Source organism: Rana temporaria, chromosome 7 (assembly GCF_905171775.1).
Source record: "Rana temporaria chromosome 7, aRanTem1.1, whole genome shotgun sequence".
Classification (NCBI taxonomy): domain Eukaryota; kingdom Metazoa; phylum Chordata; class Amphibia; order Anura; family Ranidae; genus Rana; species Rana temporaria.
Window position 1 is genome coordinate 199,765,111 of NC_053495.1, and position 15,570 is coordinate 199,780,680.

Below are 15,570 nucleotides of genomic sequence, written 5' to 3' on the forward strand. Positions count from 1 at the left end.
GCTGCTAATCACCTCTGGGATATAAGCTAGGAGAGTCCAGGGATTCCTATTCACCTCTATGGTGTAACAGGAGCCCAGAGGAAAGGTGTCAAGGAGCACCTATATAAATATTACCTTTGAGAAAGTCTCCATTTAAATAAATACGTCAGAAGGCCTCTGGTCTCCACTGAAGAAATGGCGGCAAAACCTCTACAGAGAAAAAACACGGTCCATTCCTGAACTCTCTTTTTGACTGTTATACAACCACAGAGTTACCAAGTTGGAACAACAAGCGTGTAGATCTAGAGAGCCGACTTTCCTCAGACTTCACTAGCTGCATGCTTGTTCCAGGTCAGTGACAGAGTAAATACTTTGGCCAGCATTAGCCAGGTAAGTTGCATTTTGAAGAAGTCCTCAGTGGCAGCCTCTGTACAGGTTTTCTTTTATATATCTTGCGTGACCTCTTTACTGCAGCAGAGTTCCTAGTTTACATTCTACACCCAAAACATAGACTTTCCCTGAGCCCACCAATGTGTATCAAACCAACGCCATCTCCCAATATGCGTCTGATGCATGGGCCCTTGCAGGTCAGTACCAGTGCAATGCTACTTTCCACCACCAGAGGGCCTAAAAATAAAAGAAACTAGCAGCGAAGGGAAAAATGACCCAATCAGTGAATGAACACAGCGGATACAATTCAATTTCTTTCAAGGTCTTCCTCTTAAATAGAATATATCTCTATCAATCCATACATTATATACATATATTGAAGTCTACAGCAAGAACAGTAGACATGATTACCTGGCAGCACAGAACAATTCATCTATACACATTGTGCAGTTTAGGAAGGGCAGAAAAGTAGGAAGACAATGGGGATGGGGGAGGGGGATGGGGGGGGCATGTTAATGGGTGTGTCACAATAGGGTAGACGCCTCTACATTCCTATCCCTGCTACCATTCAGAACCGATATTGTTTACACCAGGGGTCTCAAACTCAAATTACCTGAGGGCCACAAGACAAGTTTTCATATGCCATGGGGGGCCGCATGCAAACTTTCAAACTTCAAAAACAACAGTACTGGTGTCAGCGAACACATTATTAACCCCCAGCACTGGTGTCAGCGAGCGCATTATTAACCCCCAGCACTGGTGTCAGCGAGCGCATTATTACCACCAGCACTGGTGTCAGCGAGCGCATTATTACCACCAGCACTGGTGTCAGCGAGCGCATTATTACCACCAGCACTGGTGTAAGTCAGGGGTTGACAAATTTGCTTGGAATCTAGGAGCCAGCTAAAAAAGTTCGGAGCCAGAAAACGCGCCCCGTCCCGACGAGCTTGCGCGCAGAAGCGAACACATACGTGAGCAGCGCCCGCATATGTAAATGGTGTTCAAACCACACATGTGAGGTATCGCCGCGATTGGTAGAGTGAGAGCAATAATTCTAGCCCTAGTCCTCCTCTGTAACTTAAAACATGCAACCTGTAGATTTTTTTAAACGTCGCCTATGAAGATTTTAAAGGGTAAAAAAGTTTGTCGGCATTCCACAAGCGGACGCAATTTTGAAGCGTGACATGTTGGGTATGAATTTACTCGGCGTAACATTATCTTTCATAATATTAAAAAAAATGGGGATAACTTTACTGTTGTCTTATTTTTTAATTAAAAAAAGTGTAATTTTTTCCCAAAAAAGTGCGCTTGTAAGACCGCTGTGCAAATACGGCGTAACAGAAAGTATTGCAACGATCGCTATTTTATTCTCTAGGGTGTTAGGATAAAAAATATATAGAATGTTTGGGGGTTCTAATTAGAGGGAAGAAGATGGCAGTGAAAATAGTGAAAAATTACATTAGAATTGCTGTTTAACTTGTAATGCTTAACTTGTAATACCAACGGCCACCACCAGATGGCACCAGCTCAAAAAAAAAAAATTTTTTTTTTTTGCTCCCCTCACTTCCACCCTGCCTGCGGGCCATTTATAACTGGTCCGCAGGCCGCAAATGGCCCGCGGGCCGGTACTTTGAGACCACTGGTTTACACTAATGTGATTTACATCTTGCCCAAATTTTTCTAACTCCGCTGTTGATATTTCCCAGCAGCACTTGTGTCACTGCCCCGCCCACATTAGAGATGCCCCTCTCTCTTGAAGCCGGGTTCTTGGTTATTGCACCCATAGGTGTGCGCAGCCCATTACATTAAAGTGGATGTAAACCCCCACATACACCCAGTGAAGTGAACAGCCTCAGATGATACACAGGGGTGAACCAAATCTCCCTACTGGCCCTAAGACCCCTTTCACACTGGGGCGCTTTGCAGGCGCAAGAAATAGCGCCTGCAAAGCGCCCTGAAACAGCCGCTGCTGTCTCTCCAGTGTGAAAGCCCTCGGGGCCCTCAATGGGGCACTGCGGCTATACCACCGGCAAAGCGCCTCTGCAGCGGTTTTAACCCTTTCTCGGCTGCAAGCAGGGGGTAAAAGCGCCCCGCAAGCGGCTGAATAGGGCAGTGAAATTGACGGTAAAACGCCGCTAAAAATAACGGTGCTTTACCGCCAACGCACCTCCCGCCCCAGTGTGAAAGGGGCCTAATAGCTGGATATTTTGGCTGATGAATAATGACCTACACAGCTAAAAATGACTAAATTGGACTTCAAGGAACAAAACAAAATAGGAAAAGATGAGAATCGGAACGTGCGGAACGTGGTGGGAAGGAATGCGCAATGTTACATAACATGGCTGGAAGACTTATCAGCTATTAAGGTAATAAGGTGACGACGCGTTTCATGTGCTTTATATTGTACACCGAAGTCAGATGGAGAAATTATACGGTAAAGGAGGAGACACAGACTTGCAGTTCTCAAGCTGCTGGGGAACTACAAGTCCCAGCATGCTTTGCACAGTGGTGATATATTGCACTAATAGGGGGGGGGAACTGTTCAGTCCCCACATAATTCACAAGTGGTCACTTTCCCAGTCTGCCCCCCCCCCCCCCCCCCAACAGCAGCGCAGGTCTGTAACGCCACCGCAGCAGTCCCATACAACCAAGTTCTGATGTCTCTCCGCAGCCCATTTCACCGCGGCTCGCCGTTACGATAACACGGTTAAAGTGACGTTGCCTTTCTGCCGCTTTAGGATGGCCACCGCCTCTTCATGCGTGACGCCTTCTAGGCTCTCATCATTAACCGCCAGGATCTGGTCTCCACGTTTCAATCTGCCGTCAACCGCAGCAGCTCCCTAGGGAAGCAATGTTAATAAGAGAAGACGTCAAGGCTTTAAATATTTAAATAGGAGAAGAAGATTTCCAGAGAAATACGTTTTAGAAATATTGAATTTCATCTGCAGTATCACTATAGATGCAGGAGTCTCAAACTTGGCGGCCCTCCAGCTGTTGCTGAACTACAAGTCCCATCATGCCTATGGGAGTTATGCTTGTAACGGTCAGCCTTGCAATGCCTCATGGGAAATGTAGTTCTACAACAGCTGGAGGGACGCCAGTTTGAGACCCCTGCTGAGGCAAGTAGAACACACATGACTGCTGCAAGTGCGACAGCGAAATTCCAAAAATTACACTCTTGTCTCCGGTAAAGAGGACCTTCAGAGTCAGCTCCCAACCACGCATGCGCCAGATGTTCTGCGCTAACTGAATGGCTCCGCAGCCTCCTGGAACCTGTTACATGTCCCAAGAGGTCGTGAGCAGGGAGGAGGAGGGGGGGAGTAGAAGTGGGGAGCGGATACTTGTCAAAATTAGGTGCCGGCTAACCCTCCCTACTAAAAAAAAACATTTCAATTATGATGGGGGGGGGGGGGGGTGTAACTTTCCCTCTTAGGTGAAGTTCTGCTTCTGAAAAAAAAAAATCTTAATGTATCCCATGGGTGCTAAACCCGTGGACCTCCAGCTGTTGCGGAACCACATGCCCCATCATGCCTCTGACTTTGGGAGTCATGCTTGTAACTGTCAGCCTTGCAATGCCTCATGGGACTTGTAGTTCCACAACTGCTGGAGGGCCGGGGGTTGAGCACCCATGATGTATACCAGGGATCTCCAAACTACGGCCCTCCAGCTGTTACCGAACTACACGTCCCATGAGGCATTGTCTGACATGACTAGGCATGGTGGGACTTGTAGCTCCTGAACAACTGGAGGGCCGTAGTTTGGAGACCCCTGATGTATACTATCTATAGGTATTTTAGATGTATTTTTGCTAGCTCCGTATCATGTTTTTACCTGGTCCTGTTCTAGAACTAGCGTCAATGGCTTTTTTCATGGCGCTATTAACAAATTTTAACCTAATTAGGACAAAGGCGTCTGTATGGAGACAGCCTCTGTTCCCAAATGCAGGCGGTGTGCCCCCCTTACAGTGGGGGTGCAAATGCCACCTTTATAGACAGCTGAAAGGATCTCAGTGTCATGGCACTGGCTCCCCCAAATAGCGATGGACCCCGAACCACAGCAGCATCATCATCAAATGGGAGCTCAATCAGCCACAGCTCAAGGAACCCCCTAACAATCTCTGATGGAACCCGAAGGTTCCAATGAACCCCGGTTGGTAACAGCCGCTTTTTTTAAAGTCAGCAGCTACAAATACTGCAGCTGCTGACTTTTAAAATATGGACACTTACCTGTCCTGGGCGCCCGTGATGTCAGCACCCAAAGCCGATCTTCTCCCTCAGCTCTCGGGTGCTGCCACAGCCATCTTCGGTAAGGGAATCAGGAGTCTTGCGGCTTCTCTGCCTGGTTCCCTACTGTGCAATCCAAATGGTCGCTGCGGTCTTCTGGGACCAGTGTGTCTCCCAGAAGACAGCAGGGGGGGGGGGGTAACATAGACCCCCGCAGAATCTATGCCCGGAAGTGGGTGCAAATTCCTGTATTATACAGGTATCTGCTCCCCCCCCCCCCCCTGAAAAATGCCAAATGTGACACCGGAGGGGGGTGGGGGAGGGTTACATTTTTGTGTGGACCTCCGCTTTAAGTATTGGCGAAATCTTCATTTTACCCGATCCTGTATGTTTGCGTGACACCCTTGCCAATTCTTACAGTGATGTTTTCCTAACTCAATAATAATGCTGGAGGCAATTCCAGGTTACTGAGTCGTGAATCGCTCAAAATAAGAGCGGGAGCTTAGAATTGCAAATTTGTATTGAGTTGCTGTTCTGAATACCGATCTCTGACATTCGTGATTAATTCCCTCAGTGTGAAGGAAACACTCGGTGGCCCCCCGGTCCCTGTATGACAAGCTGCAGCTGTCTTCACATCAGTTCTTGTTTCTGGCCGGTCTGGACAGATAGCGGACAGGTTCACAATTAGTTGCGCTGGTCCTTTACTTGCTATTCCTTCGCTTTTTTGGCAAAATTTGGGGATTTTTAGGAAATTTTGAATTGTGTTTCTTTATCATATGCAGGGCCGCCATCAGGAATTATGGGGCCCCTTACACAGCTTCGGGCATGGGCCCCCTGGGGCAGAGAAGTGGGGGGGCTGCCATGAATTGAGAAGCGGGGGGGAGGGGGCCCTTTACAAAAAAAGAAGAAATAAAGAAAAATATATATAAAAAAAGGGGGGTAGCCATCCGGGGCCCTCTGGGCTCATTAATAAAAAGAAAAAAAGAAATAAAAAATATATATATAAAAATTATATATATATATATATATATATATATATATTTTTTTTTTTAAAGGGGGGTTGACATCTGGGGCCCTGGGGACCTCTGGGCCCTTTAATATATTTTTTTTATGAAAAGAAATTACAAAAAAAGGGAGGTTGCCATCCGGGACCTGTGGGCCCTTTAATAACAATTAAAAAAAGAAATCTCCAGGCCCTTTAATAAAAAAAAAATATATATAAACAAAAATAAAAAAAATAAACCTCTGAGCCCTTTGAGCCCTGGGGACCTCTGGGTCCTTTAATAATAATAGTAATAATAATAATAATGATATAGTTTATATATATATATATATATAATAATAATAAAGGGGGTTGCCATCCGGGCTCCTGGGGACCTCCGGGCCCCTTACAGGTGTACTGCCTGTACCCCCCTGATGGCGGCCCTGATCATATGCATACGATTGCACAAAGCAGCGGGGGGGGGGGGGCATATCTGTACATTCTGTGTATGAGGAAGTGAACGGAATATTTTGTGCAGACAGACCCCCGGCAGCTCTCAGTGTATCTCCGCTGACCCTCTATAACATCTCACATCTGTAGATGTATAAAAAATTAAAACCTCACCTTGGAAAATACAGTCTTGACATAGATTGGCAGATCTCCATGAGGGCTTCCGTACCCTCCGACGATGCTAAACCCGAGCCCATCCGCTCCTTTCTCCAGGAGAATGATCTTTGGCACGGGGGATCTGCTGAGTGACAACATAGAATGAATGAATCATTACACCTGCAGGAAAATGCCTGACAAGAGGTCATGTACCTTTCTTCTGCAGATGGTAAGTCCACCCAAAACTAGTATCTTGTCCACTTTATCCATAATGAGGCATTCCCACCATCCCTGTGCCGAGTACCCGGGTCTGTACACCTGCTGTGCCCATTATGAGGGGTTCCCACCATCCCTGTGCCGAGTACCCAGGGCTTTACACCTGCTGTGCCCATTATGAGGGGTTCCCACCATCCCTGTGCTGAGTTCCCGGGTCTGTACACCTGCTGTGCCCATTATGAGGGGTTCCCACCATCCCTGTGCTGAGTTCCAGGGTCTGTACACCCGCTGTGCCCATTATGAGGGGTCCCCACCATCCCTGTGCCGAGTTCCCGGGTCTGTACACCCGCTGTGCCCATTATGAGGGGTCCCCACCATCCCTGTGCTGAGTTCCCGGGTCTGTACACCCGCTGTGCCCATTATGAGGAGTTCCCACCATCCCTGTGCTGAGTTCCCGGGTCTGTACACCTGCTGTGCCCATTATGATGGGTTCCCACCATCCCTGTGCCGAGTTCCCGGGTCTGTACACCTGCTGTGCCCATTATGAGGAGTTCCCACCATCCCTGTGCCGAGTTCCCGGGTCTGTACACCTGCTGTGCCCATTTTGAGGAGTTCCCACCATCCCTGTGCCGAGTTCCCGGGTCTGTACACCTGCTGTGCCCATTATGATGGGTTCCCACCATCCCTGTGCTGTGCCCGTTATGATGGGTTCCCACCATCCCTGTGCCGAGTACCCAGGGCTGTACACCTGCTGTGCCCAGTATGATGGGTTCCCACCATCCCTGTGCTGAGTTCCCAGGGCTGTACACTGCTGTGCCCATTATGAGGGGTTCCCACCATCCCTGTGCTGAGTTCCCGGGTCTGTACACCTGCTGTGCCCATTATGAGGGGTTCTCACCATCCCTGTGCTGTCCCCATTATGATGGGTTTCCACCATCCCTGTGCTGAGTTCCCAGGTCTGTACACCTGCTGTGCCCATTATGATGGGTTCCCACCATCCCTGTGCCAAGTTCCCAGGGCTATACACTGCTGTGCCCATTATGAGGGGTTCCCACCATCCCTGTGCCGAGTTCCCAGGTCTGTACACCTGCTGTATCCATTATAAAGAGTTCCCGCCAACCCTGTGCCGAGTTCTCAGGTCTGCACACCTGCTGTATCAATTTTAAAGAATTCCCACCATCCCTGTGCTGAGTTCCCAGGGCTGTACACCTGCTGTGCCCATTATGAGGGGTTTCCACCATCCCTGTGCTGAGTTCCCAGGGCTGTACACCTGCTGTTCCCATTATGAGGGGTTCTCACCATCCCTGCAGGATTTTAAAGGCTAATCAAACTCCAGCTCACAGTTAAGCAACAAACAAAAATCGAATTTGCTGTTAAAGAGATATATATGAACTTAATATATGGAACAGGAATAAAACTTGGGAAAGTCACATCCAATATAATTATACATGAATGTTAGAGATAACAATTCACACTGACTGATTATATAATAAATTACAGTTTAGATTCCCTTTAGAAATGTTTACTGTCAGAAAGCACAAATCAGATATACGGAGAGAGAGTTTTCTATTTAACTCCATATACATTTTCTATCATGAAAGCAAAAATCAAAATGGCTATTAAAAGGAAATTCGAGAGAAATCCAAAGGCTAGCCATTGCTAATATTCTCCTGAAAATGCATAAAGCCTAACTACTATTTAAAATCATAAAAAAAAATATTCTGGCTGCAAAAAAATCACCTTTAAGCTGCAGCTGTCATCCGCAGTACTTCTTTTCTGCCACAAGATGTCACCCAACCTCACTAAACCTAGAAGACCGAGGACAATAGACAGGGGCCCAGATTCAGGTAGCTTTGCCCCTTTTTTACGGAGGCGCAGCGCACCGCTTTGCCGCTGCGCCTCTGTAAATTTCCTGCGCTACGCGGGATTCACGGAGCAGTAGCTCCGTAAATTGCGTGTGTGCGCACCGGAAAACTGCCCGGCGTAAGCGCGCGCAATTTAAATGATCCCATAGGGGGCGTGGATCATTTAAATTAGGCGCGTTCCCGCGCCGAGCGTAGTGCGCATGCTCCATCGGGAAACTTTCCCGACGTGCATTGCGGTAAATGATGTCGCAAGGACGTCATTTGCTTGAACGTGAATGGCATCCAGCGCCATTCACGATTCACTTACGCAAACGACGTAAAATTTAAACTTCGCGACGCGGGAACGACGGGTATACTTAGCATTGGCTGCCCCTGCTTTTAGCATGTGCAGCCTTACGCGAAACCCGACGTACGAAAACGACGTAAACTGCCTACGCAGGGCTCGCATAGGGTTGTGAATCGGCGTTAGTATGCAATTTGAATACTATACGCTGACCACAACGGGAACGCCCCCTAGCGGCCAACGTAAGAATGCAGCCTACGATATGACGGCATAAGGAGGCCTATGCCAGTCATTTCTTAGGCTGCCGTCGGCGTAACGAGGTTCCTGAATCAGGAGCATTCGTAACGCCGGCGCAAGTAAGCAATTGTGCTGCGTAACTATGGTTACGCAGACGCAATTGCTTCTTGAATCTAGGTCAGGGAGGTCATGGGCCCGCCACTGAGGGCATGTCAGCAGGGCCCCCTTCATTCACTGTATATTTATTGATGCAGACAGTGGCGCTGACATCATCATCACCTGGAGGACCACTCACCACCAGGAGAAGACTGAAAAGGGATAGGCCCGTATGTGTCATCATTGGACCACAAGCATAGCAAAAGGGGTCGCAGGGCGCTCATGCTCCAAGGGGCCTGGGCAGCAAGAGGAACAGGGACAGGAGGTGCGGCAGGGGCAGAATTTACTAGAACCGATCAGCTGTATTTTCCTGCAGCAGTTGAACAACGACAGGAGAAGGAGGAGAAGCGGGCTTTCAGCTGCTGTAGGTTTATACAGCTGATCGCTTCTTGTAAATGCTTGCCTTGCCGTCTCTCCTGTCCCTGTTCCTCTTGCTGCTCAGGCCCCCCCCCCCCCCCCCCGTGTGCTCCCCTGGCCCCCTCCCACAGCGCTGCCGACTCCCTCCCCTCCTGCCGGTTGCTGCAGAGTATGCTTTTAGGATAGAGAGCGGTGGAAGGGGCTGGTAATTTACTGGGCCCTTTCACAGGAAGTGAACGGTAGCAATAATTTATTGTGTCCACTCATAACTGAAGCATAGTAAACTGTTTACCATGTTTCAGTTTGTGAATGACCAAGAAGCTGTTTACCACAGATCACTTCACGTTCATTCACTGTCCGGTGCAGCCGAGGCTGCAGAGCAAGGGACCGGGGGGATCTCTGTCCTCAGTCCCTTTCTCTGTCTGAAAAGTTAAACATCATGGATCTGTCTAGACCCCAGATATTACACCAAAGCCCCCAAAGGGGCATTCACTGCCCTACTGATACTGTCCACTTTTAATGTAGACTAAGTTTATATTTTTACAGGGATCTTTTGTTTGTATTATATTTTTCTAAATGTTCCTTACCATTTAGTTAGGCCTTGCTAGTTAATTTCGTAAAAGAAAAGAAAAGAAAGAGGGGGCGCTTTACCCCCCCCCCCCCAGTGATCTTTGATCTCTCATGTTGTTCAGGTAGATCTCCACCTCTCAAGGGTTACCTATCCCTGTTTTACACTGTCACTGGGGAAAAGCGCTTGCCATGTAACCTTGCGTAGGTAATTCAGTAGACTCAGAGGGCCCAGGTCAGCCAGACAGGGGCCCACCAGGCCTGTTGCGGGCCCTCTGAGCTTTGAGTTTTACCTACACAAAGTGATGGGGGCAAGTTTGCACTCAGGGCCAGTGATACCACTAGGCAAACTAGGAAGCCGCCTAGGGCGCACTGCTGCCTAGGGGGCGCCCGGGCACTGGTGTTCCTACTCTTTTCACTCTGCAACCAAGTCTCAACATCAGCAGGCACCCACCGCTCCGTTTACACATAGTGTCAGAGGCAAAGCGGCGGTGGAGGACTGTGTCCCGACTACCGAAAAAATGGAAGCAAGCAAACATTAATTGATGGGCACTGGTAGGTTGTATTGATGGGCGCTGGTGAGGCTGCATTTGATAAAAAGGGGGTGGGGTCAGGAATGGAGCCAAGGGGGGTGACAAAATGAGGTTACGCCTAGGGTGCCAAAAATCCTTGCACCAGCCCTGCCTGCACTGGAAGCAAAGGATGGTAGTGGAGGGGGGGGCTCCCAAGTCAACTTTTTCATCAGGGTCCACAATATTCAAGCTACACCTCTGCTTTTGAACGGGATGAAGACTGAGAAATGTAAGTGTATTGCAATAAAAGAGACGGCATAATATACAGAGGTGAAGTGGGGTGGGGGGTAGGGTCAGCTGGTGGGGGAGGGGGCTGCACCCAGAGTTAGGCTTTAATTACCCGACTAGGGGCTAGATTCAGGTATGAGATACAACGGCGTATCTCCAGATACGCCGTCGTATCTCTGAGTTGCGGCGTCGTATCTATGCGCCTGATTCTTAGAATCAGTTACGCATAAATTTGACTAAGATCCGACCGGCGTAAGTCTCTTACGCCGTCGTATCTTAGTTGCAATTTTACGTTGGCCGCTAGGTGGCGCTTTTGTCGATTTACGCAAGGAATATGCTAATTAGGTAGATACGCCGATTCACAAAACGTACATACGTACACCCGGCGCGTTTTTTTACGTCGTTTACATTAGGCTTTTTCCGGCGTAAGGTTACTCCTGCTATATGAGGTGTACGCAATGTTAAGTATGGACGTCGAATTTTGAAATTTTTACGTCGTTTGCGAATAGGGCTGTACATAAGTTACGTTCACGTCTAAAGCATTGACGATTTGCGCCGTAATTTCGAGCATGCGCACTGGGATTCTTTCACGAACGGCGCATGCGCCGTTCGTAAAAAACGTCAAATACGTGGGTTCACACTAAATTTGAATAAAACACGCCCACATCATCCAAATTTGAATTAGGCGGGCTTACGCTGGAGCACATACGTCACGCTGCAGTAACTTAGGGCGCAAGTTCTTTCTGAATACGGAACTTGCACCCTAATTTACGGCGGCGTAACGTATCGGAGATACGTTGCTCCCGCACAACATTACGCAACATTACGCAGGGCTATCTGAATCTAGCCCCTTATCGCTAAAGCCAGGACAGACTCAGAACTGCTGATCTGCATTTTTCCCCCCAGGTCAGTCACTAGAGATCAGCAATCATGGTTTCCATATAAAGCATACTGTATATCTAAGTACAGGTTCCCCAGTGAGGATGGGGCGCTCCTATGTAGACCCATTGCCCGCTGCATGCTCTGCAAAGATTTACGCCGTCTACTCACTCCGCCTCTTCGCTCGGGTGCTCAGAAGTCATGCTCTGGCTCAGCGACATGCTCTCCAGTTGACTGGCGATGGCACTTATATTCGTATCCGCTACAACCTAGAACATAAAAGGCACATAAAAGCTCGACAGTGCAACACTGCAATCCCATTTACCTGCGCATGCCCCCTCCCCCCTCCATCCTTCCTGAGCAGAATAAATAAAACAAACAATCGCTCTCACTCCATACAGAGAGGAAACAATCTGTTTAATTAAATTGTTCAGAAGAGGAATGGGCCATATTATTGCACTTTCCCCAGGAGAACAGAGGCCTGTAATAAAAAAGCGATGGCTTAACCAACATCTCTTAAAGAGACCCTGTTACCACATGAGGGTTATAGGTTTGCATGAATCTATCCATTGCATATAGAGGGTGGCGAGGAGAGAGGGGGCGGCACCCAGGCGCCCCAAATGGACGGGTCTCGCCCCTGATCAAGGCACCCCATTCTAAAAATGTAAAGAAATATTTTAATAGTTTTACATACTGCAGCAACATCCACACATGTAGGACACCCAACGTTAAAAGGTGATTATTTCTTCCAATAGAAAAGAAGATTGTAATGGTGAATACAAATCTGTGGCTTTGTGTAACCAATAGGCAGTAGGGCGACCACATTTCCAAACTGCCATTCAGGGACTCCCCCCTACTTCACAAAAAATTGCCAATTTTAAAGGCTTATATGCAAGTAATTGGTCATAATAGGAGTATGGGGGTCCGGGTACGGCCTTGGGGGACATGCATCAATGCAAAAAATGTTTTTAAAAATGATCGTTTTTCCAGGAGCAGTGATTATAATGATGTTTAAAGTGCAACAATAAAAATGAACAATTCCTCTAAATATAGTGACTGGGGGGTCCCCTTAGTCTGCCTGTAAAGTGGCGCATGTGTACCATGTATAGAACATGCTGCAGCAAAAAAAAGGGGCAAATCACATTTAAATTGACTCACAGTTGCAATTTCTGGCACCCGGCTGTTGAAACCCCCCCCCCCCCCAGTCCATACCAGACCCCCGGTCTCTACCCCCCCCCCCCCCCACCCCAAAGCACCTTGTCCCCATCTTACCCTGGCCAGTGGTTGTGGTGGCATGCAGGCAGAGTGCTTATCAGCATCTGGAAGCCACCAAGGGTCTCCATTTATTTTGTTTTACTTTTTTTTTTTATTGGCAGCATTTTTTTTTATTAAGCTGTCAGCAGGGAAGCCCATTGACAGCTAATGACTCATCAGTTAATAAGGACGCTGGCTTCCCAGCCCCACTTCTTAACAACCAGCTTTTACTGCGCCCTGGATGGGCGGGGCAAACACCCTGGGAAAGAGACCATTTCCATTGTCGGCTCATCAGGTGGATGTGTCAGTTTCATTCCGGGACACTGTATTGTCCTGGAATGAAGGTGCCCGGGACAGACCTGCAAAATGCCGGACTGTCCCGGGCAATCCGGGACACATGGTCTCCCTAATAGACAGGCTTGTATACAATTTTTGGGCATTTTGCCAAGGCACACCTGAAGATACCTCAAGGCCCTCCAGGGTTCCTGGGCACCCTGGTTGAAAAAGGCTGCTGTAGAGAACTGTACCAGAGTACAAAACAGCAGTAAATAAAATAACACGTTCCAGCTGACGGATCTCAGACATTTTTCATTTCCGTATCCCTCGCCTCGCCAGTCCGTACCGTGAGGCCGGTGATATTGAGCCGCATATCATTAGAAATAAAGTGGATTTTTTGAAGAGAACAGTAATAAAACATTTATTGCCCAAGAACAAGATGGAAAGGGAAGAACACTTTCACTTCTGTATTTAAACTTGTAAAGTATAATAGAGAGAAGCTTCTGCAACACCCAAATAAGTAATGGGGACTGTGGGACAAAAAAAAAAAGTAGACCTGTCTATGCAGGGCTGGGAGAAGGGGTGGCTGCCCTGGGCACTGTGGTATCATGTGAGGTGAGGGGGCATTGCAAGGAAATTGAGTGGGGCAGTTATTTGTGTTGGGCAGGGGGAACTTGGGGGGTAAGGGATGCTAGGAGTAATGATTCAGGGGGATTTGTGTTGGAAGGGAGTGTGGAGGTAAACGATTTGTGCTAGGTGGGGGGATTTGGCGGTTTTTGCTAGAACCAGATCGTGGAGGAACTTGTGTCCTGCACAGAGCCTGACCTCAACCTTACTGAAAACCTTTGGGATGAATTGAAAGTCTATTGTAACCCAGATCTTGGAGGAACTTGAGTGTCCTGCACAGAGCCCTGACCTCAACCTTACTGAATACCTTTGGGGTGAATTGAACACCTATTGTAACCCAGATCTTGGAGGAACTTGTGTCCTGCACAGAGCCCTCACCTCAACCTTACTGAATACCTTTGGGGTGAATTGAACACCTATTGTAACCCAGATCTTCTCATCCAACACCTTTCTATGCTTTTTTTTTTTTTTTTTATTTGGATCAATGGGGACAAATTCCCACAAACACTCTCCAAAATATTGTAGAAAGCCTTCCCAGAATAGTGGACACTGTTATAGTTGCAAAGGAGGGCCAACTTCATATTAATGCCAATGATTTTGCATTGAGATGTCCACCAAACTCATGTAGGTGTGATGAATAGGTATCCACAAACTTTTGGCCATATACTGTACGTTGTCAGATAAATTGTTCTGGGAATGGTAATTCCTAAACGGAGTGAGTAGTAAAGCACCAATATTGGAGCGTATTGTCCATTAGCATCCCATCACTGTCCTAGGCACATGGCAGCTTTGGCAGGTTTTCTGTAGGTAACGTATGTCCCTTTCCAGACATTTGTGACACCTGAATCTCAGTATCCACCATTATCTGCCCAGAACATCTGTGACTGATGGATTAAGCAGCGGAGGGGAGACGCAGGAGCAGAACATCGAGCTCCCAGGAGAAGCTAATCTTCAGTGTTCACGCAGCATGTGTCTAGTAAGAGAAGCGTGAGCTGGATGTGGAGATAATAAGACTTTCTACCCTACTGAACACAATTACCTGACTTTTCACTAAACTGTACAGCACCGATACGGTACAAAATGACTCCGCTCTGCACCTGTCATGATTATAGGAGGATAACGCAGACTATTTGCAGCTATAAAGATTAGGAGATTTCCCCGAATACCATACAACTACCTAAAAAAAAAGTGAAACTTCTCTTTTATTGGAAGAAAAATAAATGTATTGCTCATCTCAGAGGCGGAACGATAACCTTCAGGCCCCCAGTGCAAGAAACCATGAAGTGCCCCCCCCCTGGCCCCCGACTGGGGCACTTCCCACTGATTCTGTATGCACGCCTTTTGTCCAGACATCATTCCACACCAGGACAGGAAGGCAGGCAGGAATAGTAACCTCTACATTGCAGTTTGCAATATATATTATAATAGGATTAGTAACATTACCAGTGGCGGTGCGTCCATAAGGGGGTGCACGGGCACCGCCCCCTCTCTCCTGCACAGCTCTATCACCATAGATAGATTCATGCATTGCATAAATCCATCTATGGTGGACGCTGCCACCCCCTATTCAGGTGTCCGGCCCCTTGTCGGGCGCCGGGCACCTGAATTACAGCGGCTGTTTTTTTTGGAAGCACCTGATTAGAGCGGTAGGCTCTAATAAGCGTGCAAAATGGTGAACAGCGGGCGCCATTCTGGGCGCTTGCAGTTCACTCAGAGTTGTGTTAGGAAAGCGAATAAATCGCTTTCCTAACACTGACATGCCTCTCAGCCAATCAGGTGCTTGGGTCTGTTACCTGTCACCTGATTGGCTGAAACAGGCGCTGTGATTGGAGGCCTAATAGAGAGGACGGGAGAAGACATCGAGGAGCGTGGA

The 15,570-nt window shown here is 47.9% G+C and overlaps 1 protein-coding gene across 6 annotated transcripts in view; it reads right to left on the reverse strand.

Annotated features, from left to right (window-relative positions):
• Nucleotides 1-2,376: 2,376 nt before the first annotated feature.
• PATJ (PATJ crumbs cell polarity complex component) overlaps nucleotides 2,377-15,570 on the reverse strand; it is a 328,942-nt gene continuing 315,748 nt past the window's right edge. For 5 of the 6 annotated variants that reach the window (XM_040360805.1, XM_040360807.1, XM_040360806.1 and 2 more), the window contains 3 exons: nucleotides 11,712-11,809; nucleotides 6,199-6,325; nucleotides 2,961-3,209 (listed from right to left, as the gene is read on the reverse strand). In XM_040360805.1, coding sequence (XP_040216739.1) covers nucleotides 3,063-3,209; nucleotides 6,199-6,325; nucleotides 11,712-11,809 — 372 coding nt within the window. In that variant the 3' untranslated portion in view covers nucleotides 2,961-3,062. Of the gene's footprint in view, nucleotides 3,210-6,198; nucleotides 6,326-11,711; nucleotides 11,810-15,570 lie in introns of all 6 variants that reach the window. The other variant, XM_040360804.1, reaches the window with a different exon arrangement.